Source organism: Bison bison, unplaced genomic scaffold, assembly GCF_000754665.1.
Source record: "Bison bison bison isolate TAMUID 2011002044 unplaced genomic scaffold, Bison_UMD1.0 scf7180017864365, whole genome shotgun sequence".
NCBI lineage: Eukaryota > Metazoa > Chordata > Mammalia > Artiodactyla > Bovidae > Bison > Bison bison.
In genome coordinates, this window is record NW_011494937.1 from 1,957,855 (window position 1) to 1,971,889 (window position 14,035).

General features: G+C 49.9%; 1 protein-coding gene across 1 annotated transcript in view; it reads left to right on the forward strand.

Moving 5' to 3' along the window:
• Positions 1 to 14,035, forward strand: part of CACNA1A (calcium channel, voltage-dependent, P/Q type, alpha 1A subunit) — a 255,016-nt gene that overhangs the window by 178,778 nt on the left and 62,203 nt on the right. Inside the window, 6 exon segments of the mRNA XM_010855524.1 lie at positions 2,498 to 2,802; positions 2,805 to 2,960; positions 4,641 to 4,779; positions 6,351 to 6,480; positions 11,165 to 11,224; positions 12,005 to 12,111. Coding sequence (XP_010853826.1) covers positions 2,498 to 2,802; positions 2,805 to 2,960; positions 4,641 to 4,779; positions 6,351 to 6,480; positions 11,165 to 11,224; positions 12,005 to 12,111 — 897 coding nt within the window.

Below are 14,035 nucleotides of genomic sequence, written 5' to 3' on the forward strand. Positions count from 1 at the left end.
AAGGATCACTCCAGTCTGACTTCATCTTCACACTGCCCTCTCCTCTGTGTGTGTTTCTCCCCTTGTCTTCTAAGGACGCTTGCCATTAGATTTAGGGTTCACCCTCATCCCAGATGATCTCAAGATCCTTCATTACATCTGCAAAGACCCTTTGTCCAAAAGATGGGTACGGGGAACTTCCCTGGTGGTCCAGTGGTTAAGAATCTGCCTGCCAATGCAGGGGACACGGGCTCGATCCGTGGTCCTGGAAAATCCCACATGCCGCGGAGCAACTAAGCCCGTGTGCCACGACTACTGAGCCCAAACGCTCCATACCTGTGCTCCGCAACGAGAGAAGCCACCACTGTGATGAGAAGCCTGCACACCACAACTAGAGTAGCCTCCACTCGCTGCAGCCAGAGAAAGCCCGCCCACAGCAACAAAGGCCCAGCGCAGACAAAGCATAAAAAAAGATGAGGAAACTGAGGCTCAGAGAGGTTACTCAAGCTACAGAGGGTCGCACAGCTAGTAAAATGGCCTTGGTGAAACTCAAAGCCAAATCAGTCTTCTGAAGTGTCAGCCTAGCACCTGCAAGTGACGAATTGGCCTGGGCCTGTCCTTCTCCCTGTGAGGCCTCAGAGCTGCTGCTGCTAAGTCGCTTCAGTCGTGTCTGACTCTGTATGACCCCGTAGACGGCAGCCCACCAGGCTCCCCCGTCTCTCGGATTCTCCAAGCAAGAACACTGGAGTGGGTTGCCGTTTCCTTCTCCAGTGCATGAAAGTGAAAAGTGAAAGTGAAGTCGCTCAGTCGTGTCCGACTCTTAGCGACCTCATGGACTGCAGCCCACCAGGCTCCCCATCTCTGGGATTTTCCAGGCAAGAGTACTGGAGTGAGGTGTCACTGCCTTCTCCGAGGCCTCAGAGACACAAACCCAAAAGTAAATCACCTCGTCTTTCTTCTGCTTGGTTAAAAACACCATGGACTTTTGCAAGTTAAAATCTAAAATTAAAACAAGGAAGATGGTACTGGTGGTTTAGCCAGTGGAAGGACCTCCAGGGGAGGTCAGCTTTTTTTTATGAATTTTTAAACGGAGGATAATTGCTTTATTTTTTATTGAAGTATAGTTGATTTACAGAGGCCGACTTTTTAAAAATTTTTAAGGGTTAGATAGATTCAGGGTTCCAGATTGGGCCTTGAGAACCAAACCCATGCTGTCCAGGGGCCTTGGTTCCTGTGATTGCATCTAATCTCCCAGGTGTTCCATGAATGGATGCAATCTGAAGCTGTCTTTTGCTCGTTTCTGGTCTCTTGAGTGAGTGTGTGATGGAGATAGCCTGACAAAACCATTCTCTAGTATGCCTGACTCAGCTTCTTTGGGCCTCAGTTTCCTCATCTCTGTAATGGACACAGTAGCCATTTGGACCTCATAAGATTGCTCCAGAAGTTAGTGAGTTGAAATAGAAGAGAGGCTGGCCCACTCTATTGGTGGTTACAGAAAGTGTCAAAGACTTCCCTGCATCCACCGACTGTGGGCTGACCCCCTGGGAGATCTCAAACAGCTTAGTAAGAGAGCTGCAGGGTCAGGTGGGGGTTAGCGTGGGTGCTGGAGCCATGTGGTCTGGGTCCAAGCTCTGTCTGCTACCAACTATGTAGCCTAACTACGTAACTAACTAACTAACTACATAACTACCTAACTAACTAAGCAGGGCCCTTCCTGTCTCTGGGCCTTGGTTTCCTCATCTTAAAATGGGGATAACGGTACTACCCGCTCCCTGTTTTTTTTTGAAAATGAGCTGACGTATGTCATGTCTGGCACACAGCAAGTACTCCGTGAGTGTGAGCTCTTAGGAGGAGACATGAAGGGCATGGGGTACAGAATTAGGGGTTGCCACTCAGAAGAGTCAGAGGGAGGGACTTCCCTGCTGGTCCGGTGGTTAAGACAGCACTTCCACCGTAAGGGTTGAGGGTTTGATCCCTGGTCAGAGAACTAAGATCCCACATGCCACGTGATGGGGCCAAAAAAAAAAAAAAAAGGCACCATTTCCACCACTAAAGAGGTGGTATTTATGGCTCTGCTTTAGCCACCCCTGGAAGCAGTGTATGTCCTTATCCTGCCAAGGAGCTAATGGGAGACACAGAGACAGGAGCAGGAAGGTTTGGATTGGAGAGATGGAGGCTCTGGCAGAAAGTTCTTTTCCACTCTGATTTCTCCATGAAGGAGTAACCTCGTCTCCTAGAAAGCAGCCCTTCTGGCAGGAGAAACACCACACTGAAACCTGCAAGGGTGGGCACTTACATCTCCATGAGGTCTTTTTTGGAAGCACAGAGCCTTAACCACTGGACCACCAGGGAAGTCCCCCCCATGGCATCTTGATCCCTAACAAGAATGGACCAGGCACAGGAGAAATTCAGAACACAGCCCCTCGATGGCCAATGGAATCTTAGGCAGGATCCAGACATGTCCCCTCTATGTTCTAACTCACTCACGGGTTCTTTTTTGTTGGCCTGCCTGCTGCAGAGAGAACCAGGGCTCCGGGGTCCCCGTGTCAGGCCCCAACCTGTCGACCACACGGCCAATCCAGCAGGACCTGGGCCGCCAAGACCCCCCGCTGGCCGAGGATATCGACAACATGAAGAACAACAAACTGGCCACTGCGGAGTCAGCCAGTCCCCACGACAGCCTCAGCCACGCCGGCCTGCCCCAGAGCCCAGCCAAGATGGGGAACAGCGTGGACCCTGGCCCCACGCCGGCCCCCACCACCACGGCCACCAACCCTCAGAACGCCGTCAGTCGCCGGACAGCCAACAACCCGGGGAACCCGTCCAACCCGGCCCCCCCAAGACCCCTGAGAACAGCCTTATCGTCACCAACCCCAGCAGCACCCAGGCCAACTCAGCTAAGACTGCCAGGAAACCTGACCACACCACGGTGGACATCCCCCCAGCCTGCCCACCCCCACTCAACCACACCATCATCCAAGGTACGAACCCCAGTCTCATATATCCCTGGGCAGGGGAGCCGGCCTCCTGGGCTTCCTCCCCAGAGGCGCAGCTAAGGGACTCCGGACAGTGACTCCACCTCTCTGGCCTCAATTGCTTCCTCTGGAAAATGGGTAGAGACATAGTTCTGCCCCCACAGGGGCTGCTAGGAGAATTAAATGAGATAGTATGGATATGATGCCTGGCAAGTACACAACAGGTTAGCAAATTTTCCTGCCTCCCAAATTCCCACAGGGGAGCCAGGAAGCCCCCATATCTGAGGGGTCAGCAGATTCCTCTGATGGAAGTTTGGGGGGAGTGAGATAATTCTCTAGGCCAGCGCCATCCAAAAGAAATGTGATGCAGGCCACCTGTGTAATGTTTTTTTTCACCTCTGTAATTTTAAATGTTCTAGTAGCCATGTTAAAAAGAGAAGGGAGGAAAAGAGGAAGCAGAGGAGGAAGGAAGAAAGACATAAGTGATTTAAAACATAAAAAAGAGGGACGTCCCTGCCAGTCCAGTAGTTAAGACTCTGCTTTCCAACGCAGGAGGCAGGGGTTCAATCCCTGGTCAGGGAACTGAGGTCCCACATGCCACAGGGTGTGACCAAAAATTTTAAAAAATAAAAAGAAACAAATGAACTGAACTTTAATAATAAATTGTATTTAACCCCAAATGCTATTGATTTATATCCAAAGTATTAACATTTCCATGTGTCAATAATGTATTTTACATTATTATTACATATAGTTACATTCTTTTTCTCCTACTCAGTCTTGAAAATCTAGCATGTTTCACACTGCATACCGCAGTTTGGACTAGCCGTGTTTCAAATGCTGGACAGTGCAGGCCTAGCACCTTGAGGAATTGGCTGTTTTTGCCTCTTCCCAAAACCTCTCACATGTAATACCATGATCCAAGAAATTTGGAAATTATCCAAACTGGAAATTTGGAAATTATCCCCTGGGTTTATTATTTTTAAGATGATAGCAGTAGCCCAGTTCTTTGCAAGAGCTGTCCATAAGTTTACCCTGTAAATCCTTGCCACAGTCGTACAAGGTAAATCTTGTCACTGTGCCCATTTCACAGATGAAAAAACTGAGGCTCAGTAAGGCTCAGCCTATCCATAAACCCATAATGCAACTAGGCTATGGGATCAGTGCTCAGGAGGGTGGTGCCTCACCTCAGTCAGGAGAAGGGTGTTAATGGGGGGAATCCTACATTTTGACTACGGGAGGAACTCAGTATTCCCATCTGCAAAGTGGGGCTTTGGGGACTCACCCTGCCTGCCTCCAAGTGACAGTATGAAGGTCATCAGGGCCTGAGGACAGGTCTGTATTAATATCAGGTAAAGGTCACAGCAGACTCAAGGCTGTAGAATGATTAAGAGCAAGCCCTCTGGCGCTGGGCTGCCCAGGTTCAAATTACAGCTTTGCCACTTCCCAGCCGTGTGGCCTTAGGCAAGTCTCTGCACCTCTCTGTGCCTCAGTTTCCTCATCTGTAAAGTGGGGATCATAAAGTACCAACCTCACAGGGTCAAGTGAAGGTTCAATGGCATAATAGGGTGCCTGGCACATAGTAGGCGCTTTGCGTCAGCTGCTTATTGCTGCTTTGGGAATGAGGCAGGAGATCAGAGGTGGGAAACCACGGAGGGAGCCCTGTGTTGCTTCTTATCCCAACAGTGAACAAAAACGCCAACCCAGACCCACTGCCAAAAAAGGAGGAAGAGAAGAAAGAGGAGGAGGAAGACGACCCCGGGGAAGACGGCCCCAAGCCCATGCCCCCCTACAGCTCCATGTTTATCCTCTCTACGACCAACCCGTGAGTATGGCCCATGGCCAGGGCAGGGGGCCCAAGGGCTCCCACTGGGGCAGTGAAAGTCAGGCCAGAGGGCAGACCCAGACAAAGCGTAATGGGGGAGAGTCGCCTCTAAGACCATTAGTCCATAGAGAACTTTTGAGCAATTAAAGAATGATGTCCCTTTCTTAAGTTGTATAAGATAGAAACTTATCATAAAGTACTTATTTCAAAAAACTGATTCCAACTGGTTTGTTGGAAAAGACTCCCTCCTGCCATCAGCTAGAAAATCATGATCATAAATACCCAAATCTACACCGTCTGTGCTGTGAGAGGTGTCCTGTAGAAATAGCTGCTTTATACAGTGCACAACGTTTACAACTGTACATGACAGCCCTGGTTCCTGAGCTCTGCTCCTAACTTATGCTCCATGAGGGTTTGGATTCTGGGTAGATGGTTTTTGAGTTCCATGGCCCTTTGTCTTGGGAGGGCCTTGAGGAGGCCAGATTATTTAGGGGAGAAATTTATCACACCTATGTCTTGCTGGCTCAAAGGTTGTTTTGGAATTGCATTTTTCCAAAGAGTGTTTCTTGAAACTCTGATCCCTCAAAATGCTTCTTGACACCAAGAAGAATCACGTCAAATAGCTGCAGGGGAAACGGCTTTCTCTAACCTGCCTCTCGGAGACTCAGCCTGTGTGTTTACTTTTTTATTTGGTTGCCATTCTCGATTTTAATAAAGAAATTCTTATATGGCACTCAGCACCAGACATGGTTCTGAATGCTTTACAAAAAAAAAAATTTCTCATAATAACCCTGTAGGAGTTGGTACTATGCTTATCCCCATTTGACAGATGAAGAAACTGAGGTCCAGAGAGGCAAAATCACCTGCCTAAAGTCAAACAGCAAGCAAGTGGGAGAGCCCAGAGAGACTGACTCCAATGTTGCTATTCTTAGCCACCCAGCCCTGCAGCCATTCATACAATCTCATGATATTTTTATCATTATTAATCCACTTAAGTTAATTATCTCATTATTGTGTCATTAGTGTATTAAAGGTACTGATAAGGCCTGCAATTCATAATTTAAGTAACTTTTGGAGCCCCTACCATGTACCAGGCATATATTAACTCTTTTGATCCTCACATTCTTATTAGATGTGATTATTATGGCCGTTTCACTGATGAGGACACTGAGGTACGATAACTTGCCTAAGGTCACTCAACTAATTAAAAAAAAAAAGAAATCTACTTAACCCAGAATTTCCCAGTTTGGTTTGACTATATGACATTTTATGCATAGAAAGGTTTTTCATCTCCTACAGATTCAAGGACAGTATTCAACTCAGTCTGTGAGTTAAGATGTTCCAGGAGGGTGGTTTGGAAGTGATAGGAACTTATAAACAGAGGTGGGAATTACCTTCCCCTGCGGAGGGCTCCCCTGCCCTAAGAGGGCCCCCAGGGGTAGGAGCTTGATACTCTGTTGGGTGTGGGACCGTGGGAGTTAAAGATCCCAGATAGTGGTAAGTGATATAAGGAGATGACAGAACAAAAGGGCTCAAGAGCTGTTGTCTGCGCATCTCCCTGTCCTCAACAGCCTTCGCCGCCTGTGCCATTATATCCTGAACCTGCGCTACTTTGAGATGTGCATTCTCATGGTCATCGCCATGAGCAGCATCGCCCTGGCGGCCGAGGATCCTGTTCAGCCCAACGCACCACGAAACAATGTGAGTCTCCCCCAGCAGGCTCCTTCCCAGCCCAGCTCCTCTGTCCCTTTCTCCTGCCTCGTGAAAAGCTGATAGCTGGGGTCGAAGGAATGTTAGGGTCACCCCTGGCCACAGCCCCCATGGCCACTGGTGGGGAGGGGAGGCTCTGATTCTGGGCTTGATGAAGGATGTTCCTTGAGACAGTGGTTCTGTGTGCCTGGTAGGGAAGAGATGGCCCAAGAGTGGCTGGGGCTGAGAATTGCTGGAATCTTTGGTGAGGAGAGTGAGGCCATAGGCTGTGGAAGGGCACAAGCTCTATGTGGGATGTAGGGGAGTCCGAAGGCAGAGGGTGCTCCGGCAGTATCATCTGTGCAGCCAGGTCTCACCAAACGGACTTTTTCATTCTGACTTGGAGTTTTGAAAGAAAGGATTGTTTTGACTCAAAAAAAGTAGAAGTGTTAGTCTCAGAGGTGTCCAACTCTCTGCAACCCCACGGACTGTAGCCTGCCAGGTTCATCTGTTCATGGGATTCTCCAGGCAAGAATACTGGAGTGGGGTGCCAGTCCCTTCCCCAGGGGATCTTCCTGAACCAGGGATCGAATCCAGGTTTCCTGCATTGCAGGCGGGTTCTTTACCATCTGAGCCACCAGGGAAGCCTTTTGACTTAGTCACAACCTGAACTTTTAGTCAGGCACAGCCTAAACTTTGAGATTTTAGTGGGCTAAGAGCTAAAAAACTCTCCTTTTGGGGCCCCAGGGTCTGCTAACAGCCCCTGTTCACTGAGCACTTGCTGAGTTTCAGGCGCAGCCCCAGATGCTAGGGGTATCCCCGTTGGACAGATGAAGAAACTGAGGCCCAGAGAGGTTAAGTGACCTGTCTGGGGTCACACAGCAGAATTCCAATTCTGCCCACCCTAGATCTCCCAACGCTTCCCTCAGCTGTCACCATTTATCAAGCACTTACTGTGTGCATGTCACCGCTTGAGTCCTGCCGAGCAGAAATGAGTGTTGTTGAGAGGGGAAACCAAGGCACCAGCAGGCCAGGAGGTGACAGAGGCTGGACTGATGGCTGTACCATCTTCCCCAGCTCCTTTCTCTACCGCCATCACCCCCAACACATGGGAACCATTTTCCACTGGGAGCCTGGCCTGCCGCCCTCGCTAAGTAGGTTAGGAGCCTTGGCGAGGCTGGCAAGTCCCATAAATCAAGCCTGTCTGCAGCTTACTTTGCACTTTCCCTGCCTTCACTGGCCTGGCAAGCCCCTTAGGGACCTGATAGGGGAGATGGAAGGAAATAATTAGAACAAAGCCCCCAGAGGAACCTGGTACCAGGGCAGGGCTGAGGCTGCACTCTGTTATCTCCTGCTGCCCACTTCCCCCATCCCCCAGGACCCAGGGAGCCAGGCTCAGGGAGGGGGCATCCTGAGAGAGGTCAGCAAACCCCCTGTCGACTCTAGGAGACTGGAGCAGGCTTCATCTCTGGCAAGGAGAGCATGGGCATGGGGGGTTCCGGGGATACCCCTGAGCTCCTGGGGCTGAAGAGAACCCTGACAGGGCTAGGAGCAGCCCCCGTGGAGCATTTGCAAAGTTCTGGCTCCCCCACCCCTGCCCCATCACTCCTAGTTGAAGCATCTCTCCCCAAAGCCCTCCCTCTTCCGGGATTCTCTGGTGGTCCAGGGGATAAGATTCCACACTTCCATTGCAGGGGGTATGGATTTGATGTCTGGAGAACTAAGATCCCACATGCCCGGTGGCATCAGCCAAAAAAAAATTTTTAAAGCCCTCCCTCTTCAAGTGCATGGTGGCCTCTTATTGGCAACTGACACCCTGGGACCCCTCCCCAAGTTCTGTTCATTAGCTGGTCTGGAACAGGCCTCAGAAAAATGAACAGAACACATACAATCCATTCATTTATCAAGGATTTTAAAGTCACACACCCATGTAAGCACCACCCAAGGCAAGAAGTATTAATAGAACAAAACAGACCTCAACCACAGGCACCTCTTCGATTCATCCTTCCCTGTGAAGCTGGGTTCACAAGCAGGAACAAGGTCTGCAGACATGTTCAGGTGTCATGAGTTGGAGCATCAAGGGTGTTGCTAGTAGCACAAGAGGGTAGGGATCAGGGACACTGTTCATCACTCTGCAGCACACAGGGCAGCCCCACCACAGAGAAGAATCTGACCCCTATTGTCAACAGTATGTAAAAAGCCCTGCCCTAGAGGTATCCAAACCCTTACTTCTGGAAAGAGCATTTCTTAGCTCCTCTCATTTTCCCAGCTACACGTTTATCTTTAAACACTAGAATTTATTTCTTCCTACTTCTAACACTGAACAGATGGAATAATTCTGTGCGTCTCTTCCATCACTCAACCTTGAGATGAGTTCTTATTTTCTTGGGTGGTGACAGTCATTCTTTTCCATTGCTGTGTAATATTCCACTCTGTGGCATAATTTGTTCTTCCATCTTCTGGTTGACGTGTATTTGGATTGTCTGCAGTTTAAAATGCTGTCACCATATCCCCCTACTCCTGACATGGGGCCCCTGGGCTTGACTCTCTCCAGGGTATAAAACCAGAAATTGAGTTTCTGGATCATAGAATTTGCATATGGTCAGCCCCAAATTTGCAGCCAGAATGTTTACCGAGTGATACAGTGACACACACCAGCAACATCCAACAAGGCCTTCACTGCGCCACAGTCTTGCCAACACTTGTGCTGTGGGTTCTTTCATTTAGCCAACCTGGTGGGTCTGGAATCTCATCAGGATTTTGATTTGTATTTCCCTATGATAAATGAGACTGAGAATTTTGGATTCCACTGAGTCACAGAAAATTGCCATTTGTAGAACTCGAAAGGATCTATATATTAGATATGGTTGAACCTAATTTATTGGCCTTTTGATTTCCGCCTGCTCCATTTATTAAGTTCTCCAGAATTTGATTCACCTGACCGCCTGGCCTACCTTTCTTTCCATTCAATGATTTATTTAGTAATTATTTAATAAGCAACTACCACGTGCCGGGTGCTGAGCTAAACAGCAAGGATTGACAGGCTGTACGATCGTCCCTGCACTCCCAGAGCTCGCAGAGCACCAGACCTTTATGCATGTTGTCTCAGCTGCCTGGTACACCTCAAATGCTCTCCCACCACCACCCCCTCAGCCTTCCCAGAACCTTCCAAGCCCTTGCACCTGCCACCCATCCCAGGAAGTCAGCTATCCTGGCCACTCTGGTCTCGGAGGGCCCTCCAAGCACCACACATGATGAGAACGTGAGCTGTGACCACACGGATCGCAGAGCCCAGCTCCTGCAGGACCCAGGGCAGCCCCAGCCTCGTGCATTCAGTCAGCAAGCATTTCTTGAGTATCTGCTGTATGCCTGGCCCTGAGCTATAAGCTGGAGATAGCACAGGGACAGGCAGACATCCCTGCCCCCGTGAGGCTGATGTTCAGGTGGGGGAGATGGACAGTGACGTTATTAATAACTATGACAAATAGTTTGCCAGGAAGTGATAAGTGCCAGGGGTGAGGGATGTAGGGGAAGGGGTAGACTCGGTAAGGAAGATTCCGAGCTTCAGGAAAATGGAATTTTAAACAGGCAGTCAGGAATGTGATATTTGAGCCAAGCCATAAAGGAGGAGAGAGAGAATATCAGGTGGAACATGGGACAGAGTATTCCAGGCCAACAAACCTGTACAAAGGCCCTGAGGTAAGAATATCGAGGGTGGTAGAAGTGGAGTGAGCCAGAGGAAAGTGGGACAAGGTGAGGGAAGGGAGGTGGCCAAACATATTGTCCAGGGCCTTGGAGGTCAAAGAGGACTTTGGCTTTCACCCTGAGTAAGGTGGGAGCCATAGAGGGTTCTTGAGCAGAGAAGGGGGCAGTGATCTGACTTGTGGGCTCACAGGCGCCCTCTGGTGGCCTGCTCAGTAATTAACAGCCCTCACTACAAGCCAGATCTGAGGTCAGCCGCTGGGGTAACCGCGTGCTGGGCACTTTGCCAGCATCCTCATGCCACTCAACATCCTCACGCCAAGGTCACACAAGGGATGTGCTATGGCATGGCCAGGAAAGAGGCCAGAGTGCAAGACATTGCCTGTCCAGAAACCGCTAGTACTTGGTCTTGTGTAAGTTAGCGAGGAGAGGGAGAATCAACCCACTCTGATAAGGGTATGGCTGCGTACTTGGAAGGAAATGGATGCCGCAGTGAGGTCGGTCCCCAGTGTCTGTCCTGGAGGCTAATCATGTTTAGGAAACTCTATGCGGGAACAGTTGTTCACCCAGGAGACCAGAAGGTCAGAGACACTGGGGGATCAGACTTGTTGCCAAAAGAAGTAAGAGTCTTTTCTGAACTTCCCTGAGGCCACCTCTAGTCCATTTAGGGCTTTGGGCAAGTGAAAAGAGGCACCCTTCCCATTGGTAAGCAAACGATCCTTAACAATGATTTTGTTAGGACTTTGCTGCCATCTGCTGGACAGTTTCATTCACAACATACAAATCTGCACGGAGACAGGCTGGGAGGGGCCCTTGTGCAGTGCAGGACCTGCCCCTCTGTACATGGCTGCAGCATTTTCTCATGTGGGTGGAGACTCTGTTCCTTGGGGACCTTGCTAGAGGCCACATACCCCAGTGGGCCATGGCTAGGTTCACGGGGACTCTGCTGGAGCAAGCCAATGATCCTCTGCCCCCTTGCTTTTATCCCCTGCAGGTGCTGCGATATTTTGACTACGTTTTTACAGGCGTCTTTACCTTTGAGATGGTGATCAAGGTGAGTGCCAGGGCTCCACAGGATTCTGCACTCTCAAGAATCCCACCTTGGTGCAAGAGGCTCACCCCAGAGATTGGAAATACTTGGTGTGTTTGTGGAGCAGCGAGGAAGTTGATGTGGCTGAAAGTGAGAGAGGAGAGTGGGGAAAGCAGAGCAGGGAGATGAGAGCAGAGGTGACTGGGACGAATCAAGCAGGAACATGGGGGCCAAGGGACAGTCTGGGGCTTTTATCCCGAGTGAGGTGGGAGCCATGGAAAGGTCCGAGCAGAGGGACGTGACGACTCGGATGTTCACAGGCACCCTCTAGCCTCCGTGGGAGGTCAGACTTGGAAAGAGGAGCAGGGTGGGAGGTGGGGAGTAGGGGATCCAAGAGAACTGGGAGCAGATGATTGCTCTGGTCCAGGCAGGAGATGATGGGAACCAGTCAGGGTGGTGGCAGACAAGGTGGTAAAAAGTGGGCAGATTCTTGGAACGTTTGGAAAGTAGAACCAATGAGGTTTGCTGATGGATCTGATGTGAGGTGAGAAGCCGGGGGGACCCTGAGGTTTTGACCTAAGAACCAGCAAGTCAGAACTACCTTTCCCAAGGTGGGAAGCGGCCTTGAGCGGGGGCTTCTCACTCCTCCCTGAGGTCCCCTGGCCTCTGACCCATCCCCTCAGGATGAGGTGGTCCTGTTGGCTACCATGCTTCCTCCAGGGGCCCCTCCACCAAGCCTAAAAGGGTAGATACTGCTCCCCAGGGTGGGGATGAGGGATCAGAACGCTGTCTCTTCCTTCTCAGATGATCGACCTGGGGCTCGTCCTGCACCAGGGTGCCTACTTCCGTGACCTCTGGAACATTCTCGACTTCATAGTGGTCAGTGGGGCCCTGGTGGCCTTTGCCTTCACGTAAGTCTCCTCCTGAGGACTTCACTTACCACTTTGTCCCTCCACCCCCAACCCACTGGATCAGGGGACATGTTCTCGAGGTGTAAAGATGGGAAAAGGGGGCTCTGGGGTGGCGGGAGGCATCCGCATGCTACCAGGAAGAGCTTCGATTGGCTTCTGCATGATGGCCACCATGGAGGAAGAAGGAGAAGGGCCCCCACCTTCTACCTCCTCACACAGCCATGCCACCAACCCCTTGCTGTGCTGCTTTCTGTAGACTAGCCCCACCAGGACATTTCATTTTCCTTCTGCTCTACAAGCTCCACTGTCTCTTTGGGGAGCCCCTAAAAAGACAATTAGGAAATGAATGTGCATGAGAATTTGGACCCCCACCCTAGGCCTGCAGGCCCTGTAATTCTAGACCTGATGACTCCCCTCATGTGTCTTGAACTTCTCCTGGCAGTCCTAGGACACTCTGAAAGGTCATGTCTCATCAGGCCACTCCAAGATGGCACCCGAGTTGTGGGCAGCCATTCTAAAATAGCACCCCAGGGGCTGAGAAGCCATTCCAAGATGGTGCCTAGATTCTGGGCAACCATGTCAAAGTGGCAGTTGAGTTCTGGGCAGTCATTCCAAGATGGCACCCAAAGGCTTAGTAGCCATTCCAAGATGGTGCCCACATTCTGGGTGGCAATTCCAAGATGGCATCTAAGGACTGAGTAGCCATTAGCTCTTAGGGCCCTGGTAGCAAACTTAGCAGTACATTCCTTAAGTCGTAGATGTTTGGGGTCAAAAAAACTAATCAGCTCCTAATCCAGAAACAATTCTTTTTACAGACCTTGTCTGTGCCCAATCACAGTGGATCATTCCTAAAAAGGAGTCTCAGAAGGACTCAGACCCACCTCACCCACATAATGAGAAGTCAGGGGCTTCCTCTGTGCCCCTGCCTCCTGGCCCCCTCTCAGCAGACCTGGAGGAGTCCTTGAACGGCCCCCCGACCACACAGCGAGGACTTGGTTTATCAGGAGGCCAGCGTGGTGGCCCATTTCCAATTTAAGGGCTAAAGTGGGCCACTCCTGGGAACACAATGAGGTCAGGTTGTGTCAGAAGAGCTAGAACTCTCCAGAGTTTCTGAACACCTCTGAGCTGGTAGAGATGTACCATGAAAGTCAGGAGGCGGAATGTAGTTCTGACTCCAGCCAGACTTTCCGCCTCCTTCTCTTTATCGTCTACTTTCTCCTCCTCTTTCGGTCCACTCTTCCTCTACCCTCTCTCCTTTTCTTTCTCTTTTATTCCTCCCTCCCTCCTCTCCCCCTTCTTCTCTCTCTCCCACTTTTTTAAGTATTTGAGTATTTGGCTACATTATTATTAAGATGTCCTGTAGATTTAATAGTAATAATAATCAAAGTGAAGTGCACAGCAAATTAGAGGGGAAAGATTGCCACAAATAAAACAGGGCATCCATGGCCTTCATATATAAAAAGCAGCTACAAGTCAGGAAGAAACACTGAACCTCAATAGTTAAGTGAATACAGGATTTAACATAGAAATTTCACAGAATGCTGATTAATAAAAATGACCAAAAAAAAAAAAAATTCAAGGTACAATTGGTTTCTTATCAAGTGAGCACAAATTTCTTCCCCCCAAAAAAGATTTTAAAAGGCAATACACTGTGGATATGAGAATGTAATTAAATATGCTTCTCCCTCCATCCATCAGTTATTTGAGCGACTCCTACAAGGAGGAATCAGTTAGGAATCATGCTAGCTTCTGAGAAAGTTTCAATTCTGAAAAGCCTGGGGTGAACCCCTCTTGGATCCCCTTCCCTCCCTTGGTCCTGTTGCTGTCTTTCTGTCTTTCTCTTTGCCCCTTTTCTCTCTCCTGCCCTCTCTCTCTTCCCCCTCCAGCCCCTGCCTCCACTACCCCTCCCCCCCCTTCTTCCCCT